The 13078-nt window shown below is 52.0% G+C and overlaps 1 protein-coding gene across 1 annotated transcript in view; it reads right to left on the minus strand.

The window, feature by feature from the left end:
- LOC121270117 (zinc finger protein 16-like) overlaps positions 1–11708 on the minus strand; it is a 120827-nt gene extending 109119 nt beyond the window's left edge. Inside the window, exons 1-2 of the mRNA XM_041175432.1 lie at positions 11662–11708; positions 10857–10949 (exon numbers count right to left, since the gene is read on the minus strand). Of these exons, the coding sequence (XP_041031366.1) occupies positions 10857–10858 (2 nt within the window). The 5' untranslated portion in view covers positions 10859–10949; positions 11662–11708. The remainder of the gene's footprint in view (positions 1–10856; positions 10950–11661) is intronic.
- Between the last annotated feature and the right edge of the window lie 1370 nt (positions 11709–13078).

The raw sequence follows: 13078 nt of genomic DNA on the forward strand, positions 1-13078 counted from the left end.
GGCATGGACAGGGTAAAGAGTGAGAAGCTGTTTCCCACTCAAAAGAGCATCAAGAACGAGAGGGCACAGATTCGAAATAATGGGCAAAAGGAGCAAAAGGGACGCCGGGAAAAAAATTGGGGTCCGGAAAGAAACATCCTGGTGGAGGCAGGTTGGACCCAACAATGGGCATTTCAGGAGGAGGCCATTCAGCCCCTCGAGCCTGCTCGTCCCCGTTCAATAAGATCACGGCTCATCTGATTGTGGGCTTACCTCCACTTTCCTGCCTGTCCCCTTCCTCCCCCCCACCCCTCAGCCTCCACCCTATCGAGCCCCTCACCTCAGGATTTTATCTGTTTCAATAAGACCCCCCCCACCCTCTCGTTCTGCTAAACTCCAATGGGTACAGGGCCCAACCTCGCCTCGTAAGACAAACCCCCCTTCGTCCCGGGAATCGGCCGCGTGAACCGTCTCCGAAAACCTGCCTCCGGTGCAAGTATGTCCCTCTTCATGATTTAGGTGGGGGGGGGGGGGTGAATGTACTGCAGCCAAGTTTAGACCATAAGACCATAGGGGCAGAAATTAGGCCAATCGGCCCATCGAGTCTGCTCCGCCGTTCAATCATGGCTGATAGGTTTCTCAACCCCATTCTCCCGCCTTCTCCCCGTCACCTTTGACCCCCTTACCAATCGAGAACCTATCTATCTCGCTCTTAAATACACTCAATGACCCGGCCTCCACTGCCTTCTGTGGCCATGAATTCCATAGATTCACCACTCTCTGGCTAAAGAAGTTTCTCCTCATCTCTGTTCTAAAAGGTCTTCCCTTTACTCTGAGGCTGTGCCCCTCGGGTCCTAGTCTCTCCTACTAATGGAAACATTTTCCCCACGTCCCACTCTATCCAGGCCTTTCAGTATTCTGTAAGTTTCAGTCAGATCCCCCCCCTCATCCTTCTAAACTTCATCGAGTATAGACCCAGAGTCCTCAAACGTTCCTCATATGTTAAGCCTTTTCATTCCTGGGATCATTCTCGTGAACCTCCTCTGGACCCTCTCCAGGGCCAGCACATCCTTCCTGAGATACACGGGGCCCAAAATTGCCCACAATATTCTAAATGTGGTCTGACCAGAGCCTTATAAAGCCTCAGCAGCACATCCCTGCTTTTATACTTTAGTCCTCTCAAAATAAATGCCAACATTGCACTTGCCTTCCTAACTACCGACTCAAGCTGCAAGTTAACCTTAAGAGAATCCTGGACTAGGACTCCCAAGTCCCTTTGCACTCCAGATTTCTGAATTCTCTCCCCATTTAGAAAATAGTCCTTGCCTCTATTCTTCCTACCAAAGTGCATGACCTCACACTTCCCCACGTTGTATTCCATCTGCCACATCTTTGCCCATTCTCCTAACCTGTCCAAATCCTTCTGCAGCCTCCCCGCCTCCTCAATACTACCTGTCCCTCCACCTATCTTTGTATCATCTGCAGTTTGTGGATGACACACAAATAGGTGGTGACGATGACACAAGGAGTCTACAGAGGAATAGAGACAGGTGAAGTGAGCGGGCAAAAACATGGCTGATGGAATATAATGTGGGAAAATGTGAGGTTATGCACTTTGGCAGGAAGAATAGAGGAGCTGAATATTATTTAAATGGAGAAAGACTGCAGAAAGCTGCCGCACAGAGGGATTTGGGGGTCCTCGTGCATGAATCACAAAAAGCTAACATACAAGTTCGGCAGGTCATAGGGAAGGCAAAGGGAATGTTGGCCTTTATTTCAAAGGGAATGGAGTATAAAAATAGGGAAGTCTTGCTAAAACTATACAACGCACTGGTTAGACCACACCTAGAATAGTGTGAACAGTTTTGGTCCCCTTATCTAAGGAAAGATATCCTGGCATTGGAGGCAGTCCAGAGAAGGTTCACTAGGTTGATCCCGGGTAGGGAGGGATTTTCTTATGAGAAGAGGTTGAGTAGGTTGGGCCTGTACTCACTGGAGTTTAGAAGAATGAGAGGTGACCTTATTGAAACATATAAGATTCTTAGGGGGCTTGACAAGGGAGATGCTGAGAGGCTGTTTCCCCTTGTGGGAGAGTCTAGGACCAGAGGGCATAATCTCAGAGTAAGGGGGTCACCCATTTAAAACAGAGATGAGGAGGGATTTCTTCTCTGAGGGTAGTCAATCTGTGGAATTCTTTACCACAGAGGGCTGTCGAGGCTGGGTTGTTGAGTATATTCAAGGCTGAGATAGATTTTTAGTCAGTAAGAGAATCAAGGGTTGAGGGGAAAAGGCAGGAAAGTGGAGTTGAGGATTATCAGATTAGCCACTATCTCACTGAATGGCGGAGCAGACTCGATGGGCCGAATGGCCTACTCTTCTGGTCTTCCGTCTCATGGACCCGAAGTGTGTTCCAATTTCTCTTCTAAGAGACTTGGCTGCAATGCTTAGACTCTTCTCTCTAGTCCCAGACTGCCCGGACCAGTGGGAATAGTTTCTCTCTCTCTCTCTCGACCCTCGCAGTCGCCCTTAATATCTCGAAACCTTCTATCCAATCGTCCCCCCGCCCCCCCCCCACCCCGTAACCTACTAAATTCCAGGAAACGCAACCCTGGGGGTCCGTGAAATCTCCCCCCTCGTAATCTGATGCTCGGTGTCCGGCTATCCATCCTGGTGAACCTTCCCTGCCCTCGCTCGCTCCCTCCCTCCCGGGGACCAGTACCAGCGTATCCTCCCTGAGGTGTCATGCCCTTCCCTTGATCGCCCTGGAGGAGGCAGTAGCGAGCCCCGCCTCCTCGAACCGCTGCAGCCCCGCTCTCCGCCTTTCGTTAAGATCATGCCTCATCCGATTGTGGTCTCAAATCCGCTCTGCACCCCCTCCCTCCCTAGCACTCAACACCTCCCCCCTCCACCCGCCATAAACCTCAAACCACCCCTTGTCTGTCAAAAATCAGTCCAACTCGGCCTTGAATAAAGTCAACACCCACTGGTCTCCAAGGAAGTCAATTCCACAGAACAATGATCTGCTGGAAGTAGAACACATTCTCCTCTTCTCAATCTTAAACGGCGGACCTCTTAATTCTTGAAACCGCGTCCCCTGGTTCTAGGCTCCCCTACGAGCCTCCCGGTATCTACCCCATCAAAACCCCTCCGGATCTGATGCGTTTCAATAAGATCACCTCTCGCTCTTCTCGACTCCAATGGGGACAAACTCGAAGCCTACTCCGGCTTCCTTCGCCCCGACTTGGTGGGGGGGGGGGATTGGCAGGGGAAGGGAAGGACAGGACTTAGGAGCGGTAGGAGGCCATTCAGCCCCTCGAGCCTGCTCCGCCAGTCGCTGGGATCGCGGCCGGATCCGACTGTGGCCTCAACTCCGCTTCCCAACCCCGCCCACGACCCTCGGCTCCCTCGTCGATCAGAAACGTGTCTGACTCGGCCTCGGTTGTCCGCGGAATCACACAGAGTGCAGAAGGGGCCCTTCGAGAATGCACCGACACACCTGACCTACCAACTCTACCGAACCCCGTTCACCAGCGCTCCCCCCCCCCACCCCCCCCCCACCCCACCCCACCATAGCCTTGAATGTTACGAGGTGCCAAGCGCTCACCCAGGCGCTTTGTAAAGAGGGCGTGAGGCTAACCCACCTCCACCACCCTCCCCTCCTAGGCAGCGCATTCCGGACCCTCACCACCCCCACACACCACCCCCCCGGGGTTAAAAAAATAACACGGGTTCAAATCCCACCCATGGCCGACAGTGGAACTTGAAACCCGGCCTCACCCGGTGTCAGGTCCACCACGTGACTCAAGATCCACAGCGGCGATGGGGCTTCACTCTTAGCTGCCCCCCCGAAAGGGGCCGGCCAAGGCGATGAGGGCATCCTAATGAGCCCACCCCACGCTGCGCCTACTCGGTTGGGGTGGGGGGGGGGCGCTGAAGACACATCTTAAGCAAGGCCACCTCCCTCGTCCGCCTGATGCTCGGTGCTTCTACCACCTCCCACCCCACCCCCGCCTACCCCTTGTACTTGGGTTCCCCACCACCCCCCCCACCCCACCTCCTCCGGGTATAAAATTCAACATTCCCAGCACCGCGCCCGTCGATACACCGGAACAGGGAGGCCCTGTCCCTTTAAATAGCTTGAGATCAAGGCGCTAACACAATCCCAATCCACCCCGCACCCACCCCCCCACCCCCCCCCCCCCCCCCCCCCCCCCCCCACAAACACCCATCGATATGCCGAAATAGAGTCATGGGGGTCGAAAGCACAGAAAAGGGCCCTTCAGCCCATCGAGTCTGCGCTGGTCAAACAAGTACCTGACTATTCTCATCCCCTTTTTCCAACACTAGGCCCATAGCCTTGACTGCCATGGGCATCATCGCAAGTGTACATCCAAGTACTTCTTCAATGGTTATATGAGGGTTTCTGCCTCTACCGCCCTTTCAGACAGCGAGTTCCAGATTCCCGCCACCCTCTGGGTGAAAAAATTCTTCCTCACATCCCCTCCTAAACCTCCTGCCCCTTACCTTGAATCTATGCCCCCTGGTTATTGATCCCTCCACCAAGAGGGAAAAGTTCCTTCCTGTCTACCCTATCTACGCCCCTCATAATTTTATACACCTCAATCATGTCCCCCCCTCAATCTCCTCTGCTCCAGGGAAAATAACTCCAGTCCATCCAATCTCTCCTCGTAACTAAAACTCTCCAGCCCAGACAACATCCTGGTAAATCTCCTCTGCTCTCTCTCTCTCTCGTGCAATCACCATAAGACCATAAGACATAGGAGCAGAAATGAGGCCATTTGGCCCATTGAGTCTGCTCCGCCATTCAATCATGGCTGATAAGTTTTTCAACCCCATTCTCCCGCCTTCTCCCCGTCACCTTTGACCCACCCTTACCGATCGAGAACCTATCTATCTCGCTCTTAAATACACTCAATGACCCGACCTCCACAGCCTTCTGTGGTAATGAATTCCATCGATTCACCACTCTCTGGCTAAAGAAGTTTCTCCTCATCTCTGTTCTAAAAGCTCTTCCCTTTACTCTGAGGCTGTGCCCCTCAGGTCCTAGATCCTCCTACTAATGGAAACATCTTCCCCACGTCCCACTCTATCCAGGTCTTTCAGTATTCTGTAAGTTTCAATCAGATCCCCCCTCATCCTTCTAAACTTCATCAAGTATAGACCCAGAGTCCTCAACCGTTCCTCACATGTTAAGCCTTTCATTCCTGGGATCGTTCTCGTGAACCTCCTCTGGACCCTCTCCAGGGCCAGCACATCCTTCCTGAGATACGGGGCCCAAAATTGCTCACAATATTCTAAATGTGGTCTGACCAGAGCCTTATAAAGCCTCAGCAGCACACCCCTGCTTTTATATTCTAGTCCTCTCGAAATAAATGCCAACATTGTATTTGCCTCCCTAACTACCGACTCAACCTGTAAGTTAACCTTAAGAGAATCCTGGACTCGGACTCCCAAGTCCCTTTGCACTCCAGATTTCTGAATTCTCTCCCCATTTAGAAAATAGTCTGTGCCTCTATTCTTCCTACCAAAGTGCATGACCTCACACTTCCCCACGTTGTATTCCATATGCCACTTCTTTGCCTATTCTCCTAACCTGTCTAAATCCTTCTGCAGCCTCCCCACCTCCTCAACACTACCTGTCCCTCCACCTATCTTTGTATCATCTGCAAAATTGGCCAGGATGCCCTCAGTTCCTTCATCTGGATCATTAATGTATAAAGTGAAAAGATGTGGTCCCAACACTGACCCCTGCGGAACTCCACTAGTCACCGGCCGCCATCCTGAGAAGGACCACCTTATCCCCACTCTCTGCCTCCTGCCAGACAGCCAATCTTCTATCCATGCTAGTACCTTGCCTCTAACACCATGGGCTCTTATCTTACTGAGCAGCCTCCTGTGCGGCACCTTGTCAAAGGCCTTCTGGAAGTCCAAGTAGATAACATCCATTGGCTCTCCTTTATCTAACCTACTTGTTACCTCCTCAAAGAATTCTAACAGATTTGTCAGGCATGACCTCCCCTTGATGAAACCATGCTGACTTTGCCCAATTTTACCATGCACTTCCAAGTATTGTGAAATCTCATCCTTAATAATGGACTCTAAAATCTTACCAACGACCGAGGTCAGGTTAATCGGCCTGTAATTTCCCGTCTTTTGCCTCACTCCCTTCTTAAACAGGGGGGTTACATTAGCAATTTTCCAGTCCTCTGGGACCCTCCCTGACTCCAGTGATTCCTGAAAGATCACCACTAACGCCTCCACTATCTCTTCAGCTATCTCCTTCAGAACTCTGGAGTGTAATCCATCTGGTCCAGGTGATTTATCCACCTTCAGACCTTTCAGTTTTCCTAGCACCTTCTCCTTGGTATTGGCCACCATACTCACCTCTGCCCCCTTACTCTCTTGAACTTTGGGGATGTTACTCGTGTCTTCCACTGTGAAGACAGACGCAAAGTACCTATTCAGTTCCTCCACCATTTCTTTGTTCCCCACTACTACTTCTCCAGCGTCATTTTCCAGCAGCCCAATGTCCACTTTTGCCTCTCTCTTACCCTTTATGTATCTAAAAAAACCCCTGCAATCTTCTTTTATATTACTGGCTAGTTTACCCTCATATTTAATCTTCTCCCTCCTTATTTCTTTTTTAATTGTCCTCTGTTGGTCTTTGTAGGCTTCCCAATCCCCTAGTTTCCCACCGCTCTTCGCCGCATTGTATGCTTTCTCTTTAGCTTTTATGCTGTCCCTGATTTCCCTTGTCAACCATGGTTCCCTCGTCCTCCCTTTAGTATGCTTCTTCTTCCTAGGGATGAATTTTTGCTGTGTCTCCCAAATTACTCCCAGAAACTCCTGCCATTGCTGTTCCACTGTCTCTCCTGCTAGGCTCATCTCCCAGTCAATTCTGGCCAGCTCCTCCCTCATGCCTCTGTAGTTGCCTTTATTCAACTGTAATACCGTTACATCTGATTCCAGCTTTTTCCTCTCAAATTGCAGGGTAAATTCTATCATATTATGGTCACTTCCTCCTAAGGGTTCCTTCACCTTAAGCTCCCTTATCAAATCTGCCTCATTACACATCACTAAATCTAGAATTGCCTGCTCCCTAGTGGACTCCATCACAAGTTGCTCCAAAAAGCCACCTCGTAGACATTCCACAAATTCCTTTTCTTGGGATCCACTACCAACCTGATTTTCCCAGTCTACCTGCATATTGAAATCCCCCATGATCACTGTAACCTTGCCTTTCTTACACACCTTTTCCATCTCCTGGTGTATCTTGTGCCCCACATCCTGACTACTGTTCGGAGGCCTGTACGTAACTCCCATTATGGTTTTTTTTACCTTTGCGGTTCCTCAACTCTACCCACACAGATTCTACATCATCTGACCCTACATCATTTCTTGCTATCGATTTAATTTCATTTCTTACTAACAAAGCAACCCCACCCCCTCTGCCAACCTGCCCATCTTTTCGACAGGATGTATATCCTTGGATATTTAGCTCCCAGTCCTGATCCCCTTGCAGCCATGTCTCCGTGATGCCCACCACATCATACCTGCCAATTTCAATCTGCGCCACAAGCTCATTTCCCACGCCACTCCTTTAGCCACGTGCTTACTTCCCTTATTCTCGCGTCCCTATGCCAATTTGCACGTGGCTCGGGGAGTAATCCGGAGATTATAACCCTCGAGGACCTGTTCTTTAATTTAGTTCCTAGTTCCTGATAATCCCCAAACAGGTCCCCTTTCCTAGTCTTACCCATGTTATCGTCCCGACGTGGACCACAACAACTGGATCTTCCCCCTCCCTCTCCGATATCCTTTCAAGCCGGTCGGAGATGTCCCTCAACCTGGCACCGGGCAGGCAACATACCATGTGGGACTCTCGATCCTGCTTACAAAGGAAGCTATCAATTCCCCTAATTATAGAATCCTCTACAACTACCACTTGTCTTTTTGCTCCCCCCTCTTGAATGGCCTCCTGTGCCAGGGTAATGTGGTCATCTGGCTCATCCTCCCTCCAGCCCTGTTCCTCATCCACACAGAGAGCAAGTACCTTGTATCTGTTGGACAAGGTCAAGAGCTGAGGCTCCTCTGTTCCTGAACACAGGCTCCCTCTACCTGCCGTCACACCCTGCTGACCCTGACCACTGACCGGACTTGAGGTACTTAAACTACCGAGTGTGACCGCCTCCTGATACAAAGCGTCCAGGTAATACTCCCCCTCCCGGATGTGCCGCACTGTCCGGAGCTCAGGATCCAGCTCATCAATTCTGAGCCGGAGTTCCTCCAGCAACCGGCACTTGCTGCAGATGTGGTCACTGCGGCTCGCAATGGGTTCTGCCAGCTCCCACAGCATACAGCTACAGCACATCACCTGCCCAGCCATCTCGACTTAGATAATTCATTTATTTTACATCCTTCCTATAATGCAGATTCCAGAACTGCACGCAATACTCTAGCTGTGGCCTAACCAGCGTTTTATACAGTTCCGGCATAACCTCCCTGCTCTTATATTCCACGCCTCGGCTAATAAAGGCAAGTATCCCAATATGCCTTCTTAACCACCTTATCTACCTGTCCCCGCTACCTTAAGGGACCGGTGGACATGCACACCAAGGTCCCTCTGATCCTCGGTACTTCCCAGGGTCCTACCGTTCATTGTGTATTCCCGTGCCTTGTTCATCCTGCCCAAGTGCATCACCTCACACTTATCCGGATTAAATTCCATTTGCCACTGATCAGCCCAGCTGACCAGCCCGTATATATCCTCCTGTAATCTAAGGCTATCCTCCTCACTAGTTACCACCCCACCAATTTTCGTGTCACCTGCAAACGTACTGATCAACTCTCCTACATTCAAGTCTAAATCATTTACATATACCACAAACAGCAAGAGACCCAACACCGATCCCTGTGGAACCCCACTGGACACAGACATCCAGTCACAAAAACGTCCCTTGACCTCTGATTCCTGCTACTCAGCCAATTCTGGATCCAATTTGCCTTGGATCCCATGGGCTCTTACCCTCGTTATCAGTCTCCCATGCAGGACCTTATCTAAAGCCTTGCCGAAGTCCAAGTAGACTACGTCAAATGCATCGCCCTCATCTACACACCTGGTCACCTCTTTCAAGAAATTCAATCAAATTGGTCAGACATGACCTCCCCTTAACAAAATGATGCTGACTGTCCTTGAGTAATCCCTGCCTCTCCAAGTGGAGATTAACTCTGTCCCTCAGAATTGCTTCCAATAGTTTCCCCACCATTGAGGTTAGACTGTCCTTTCCTCCCTTCTTGAATAACGGTACCACATTGGCTGCCCTCCAGTCCTCTGGCACCTCTCCTGCGGCCAGGGAGGTATTGAAAATCATTGCCAGCGCCCCTGCTATCTCCTCCCTTGCCTCACTCAACAGTCTGGGATACATTTCATCTGGGCCTGGAGATTGATCTACTTTTAAGTCTGCCAGACCACTTAGAACCTCCCCCCTTTCTATGCCAATTTCTTTAATTATATCAGAGTCCTTCTGCCTGATTTCCAGACCCACGTTGTCCCTCTCAGTTGTGAACAACAACACAAAGTATTCATTTAGAACCCTACCTACGTCTTCCAGCTCCACACACAAATTACCACTATGGTCCTTAATGGGCCCCACTCTTTCCCTAGTTATCCTCTTACTCTTAATAACTTTGGATTTTCCTTTATTTTACCTGCCAATGTTTCTTCATGCCCCCTTTTTGCTCTCCTAATTTCCTTTTTAAGTTCCCCCCTACACATTCTATACTCCTCTCAGGCTTCCATTGTTTTGAGCCCTCAGTATCTGCCATAAGCCTCCCCTTTTCTCTTTATCCAAACCTGTATGTCCTTCGACAGTTCCCTGGATTTGTTGGTCCCACCCTTTACCTTTACTGGAATATGTTGGCCCTGTACTCTCCCTATTTCCTTCTTGAATGAGTCCCGCTGCTCTGACGCAGATTTACCTAAAAGTAGCTGCTTCCAGTCCGCTCTGGCCAAGTCACATCTGATCCTATTAAAATCGGCTTTACCCCAATTTGGAACTCTGATTTCTGGCCCATCCTTGTCCTTTTCCATAACAACCTTGAATCTAACTGAGTTATGATCACTATCTGCAAAATGCTCCCCCCGCCAATACCTCTACCACTTGCCCGGCTTCAGTCCCTAAAATTAAGTCCAGGACCGCCCCCTCTCTTGTCGGACCTTCTACGTACTGGCTTAAAAAGCTCTCCCGGATGCATTTTAAGGAATTCCGCTCCCTCTAAACCTATCACACCATGACTAACCTCGTTAATGTTAGGGAAGTTGAAATCCCCCACTATTTCTACCCTATTATTTTTACACTTCTCTGAAATTAGCCTCCGTATCTACTCTTCTCTTTCTCTCTGACTGTTTGGGGGCCTACAGTGCACTCCCCAGCAATGCTCCTGTCTTGTTTTTCAGTTCTACCCATACACAGGGAGGCACTGTCCCTTTAAATACCCTGAGATCAAGGCGCTAACACAGTCCCGATCTAACCTCCCCTTACCAACCAGCCCTCGATACACCGAAACAGGGAAGCACTGTCCCTTTAAATACCCTAAGATCAAGGCGCTAACACAGTCCCAATCCACCTTCCTTCCCAACCACCCCTCGATATGCCGCAACAGGGAGGCACTGTCCCTTTAAATACCCCGAGATCAAGGCGCTAACACGGTCCCGATCTAACCCCCCCCTTGACACGCCGCAACAGGGAGGCACTGTCCCTTTAAATACCCCGAGACCAAGGCGCTAACACGGTCCCGATCTAACCCCCCCCTTCCCACCCACCCACCCACCCTTTCGCAATGCCCCGAATACTCACATGGGAGAGAAGAGGAGCTGCCCTTTCTTCCCTTCAAGTTGGCTGCCCACGCAAGCAGGGGGGTGGGAGGGGGTGCTTTGCTTGCCTTGGTCTCTGCAGAGTTAAGGGGGGGGGAGAGAGAGAGAGAAAGGGTCCATTTATTATTGTTGTAAAGCACAATGCAATGCCCCATGCAAAGCAACCCTGGTGCATTTCATCAAGAGGGTTGCATTAATGCTTTTCCCTAATGATGATGGTGAAATGCCCAGGAGGGTTAAAGAGCCAGAGCCCCCTCCCCTCCCCTCTCCTCTCTTACCTGCAGCACCCTCCCTCTCTGTCTCTCCCCCTACACACACACACACACACACCCCCCCTCTCTCTTGTTCTACAGGACAATGAAGGCTGCAGACAGGGGCCTCTGCAGCCTGCAGCAGCTCAGGCCCCGCCCCCCTTCCGCCACGCCATTGGCTGGAGGACCTCCACCCCACCCCTCCCCTCGCGCCCGGTCCTCCCAGGGAGCCGATTGGCCGGCCCCCGCCGTCCGGCCCACCGCGCGCCTCCCGGGGCGACCGTCATTGGCTGGAGGACCCTCCGCACGCATTCACTCACTCCCCTCCCGGGACCTCCCCCACCCCCCCCACCCCCCCTCCCCCCCCCCCCCCGCTACTCTAAGTGATCTGATTGGTCGCCTCCCCGCCCCCCAACATCCTCAACACACACACACACACACACACACACACACACGCGACCACGCCCCCTCCTTGATCTGATTGGACTCCTCTCACCTCCCACCCCCCCCACCAAACAACGAATCACGGCCCCGCACCGTCGCCCGCCCGGTCCTCCAAGTGACCTGATTGGTCGCCTTCCTGCCCCTCCATAACCCCCAAACCACAGCCCCCACCCCCAACACACATGACCCCGCCCCCTCCCCTTCCCGGTCCTCCAAGTGGTCTGATTGGTCGTCTCCCCTCCCCGCCCTCTTCAACGCATATACGACCCCGCCCCCTTGCCCGGTCTTCCAAGTGACCTGATTGGTCGCCTCCCCTGCCTCTCCACCACCCCAACACACACGACCCCGCCCCCTGCCGCCCCGGTCCTCCAAGTGATCTGATTGGTCGCCTCCCCTCCCCGCCCCAAAACACACACACGACCCCGCCCCCTGGCCCGGCACTCCAAGTAATCTGATTGGCCGCCTCCCAAGCCCCCCCCCCCCCAACACACACGATCCTCCCCCGCCCCCCGGCCCGTTCCTCCAAGTGATCTGATTGGTCGCCTCCCTTACACCTCCCCCAACACACACACACGACCCCGCCCCCTCGCCCGGAGCTCCAAGTGATCTGATTGGTCGCCTCCCACCTGTCAATCACCAGTCGGCGGAAAAAAAACCAGAAGAACAGAAAATTTAGACCGACCTTCGGGACCAGGGTAAGTTTTGGGTTTTGTGGGGGGGGGAGGGTGGTGGTGGTAATCATCCGTAAGATTTAATACGTCCTACAGCCTTAAGGGAATTCAAAATGAAACGATCTCCATTTTTTTTTAAAAAGAAATTTAAAATGAGAAAAATAACCGCCCGACAGGCAGTGCGCATGCGCTAGTCGCCCCGCCTCCTCTCTCTCTCCCGCCCCCCTTCCCCCACCATTCCCCGGCCCCGTGCGCGACCGACAGACACGTCCCTCACTCCGCCCCCTTTCCTCCGCTCCGCCAATCACGGCTCGGAGAGTCGTCGCCGACCCCCCACGTGACCTGCCGCTTGTCTGTCTCTCCCTCTTTACCCGCCCCTCGACATGACGTAGTCTGGTCGCTGGGTGGAGGATAGTCAGGTGACACTAATCCTTGATGATGATTGCTGGAAAAAGAGACATGTCGAAGCTTTTCGCCTTGCACTCATCAGGACAGTTGGCCAGAATACCAATGATTTGGGGTTGGGGGGGGGGGGGGGGGGGGGGGCGGGGAGGGTAACAACAGTTTATCCTGTACCTGTCAGTCACCCCCCACTGGTGGATACTCTCCATGGCAACGCCTCAACCAGTCAGAGTCTGCTGGCCAACCAACCAGCGCTCTCTTCCCATGCGGTATAAATTGTTGTTTTCCCCTTACCCTGGTATTCTGATGCGTGCAAGACGAAAAGCTTCGACGTCTCTCTTCTGCTCGGCAGTACTCAAGTTCTGTACTAATGAACGACTATTTATTCCTTAAACCACCCCCGGCGAGTTGCAGTCAGTGCCCACCCCCCTCCCCCA

The sequence above is a fragment of the Carcharodon carcharias genome, chromosome 27 (assembly GCF_017639515.1).
Source record: "Carcharodon carcharias isolate sCarCar2 chromosome 27, sCarCar2.pri, whole genome shotgun sequence".
Classification (NCBI taxonomy): domain Eukaryota; kingdom Metazoa; phylum Chordata; class Chondrichthyes; order Lamniformes; family Lamnidae; genus Carcharodon; species Carcharodon carcharias.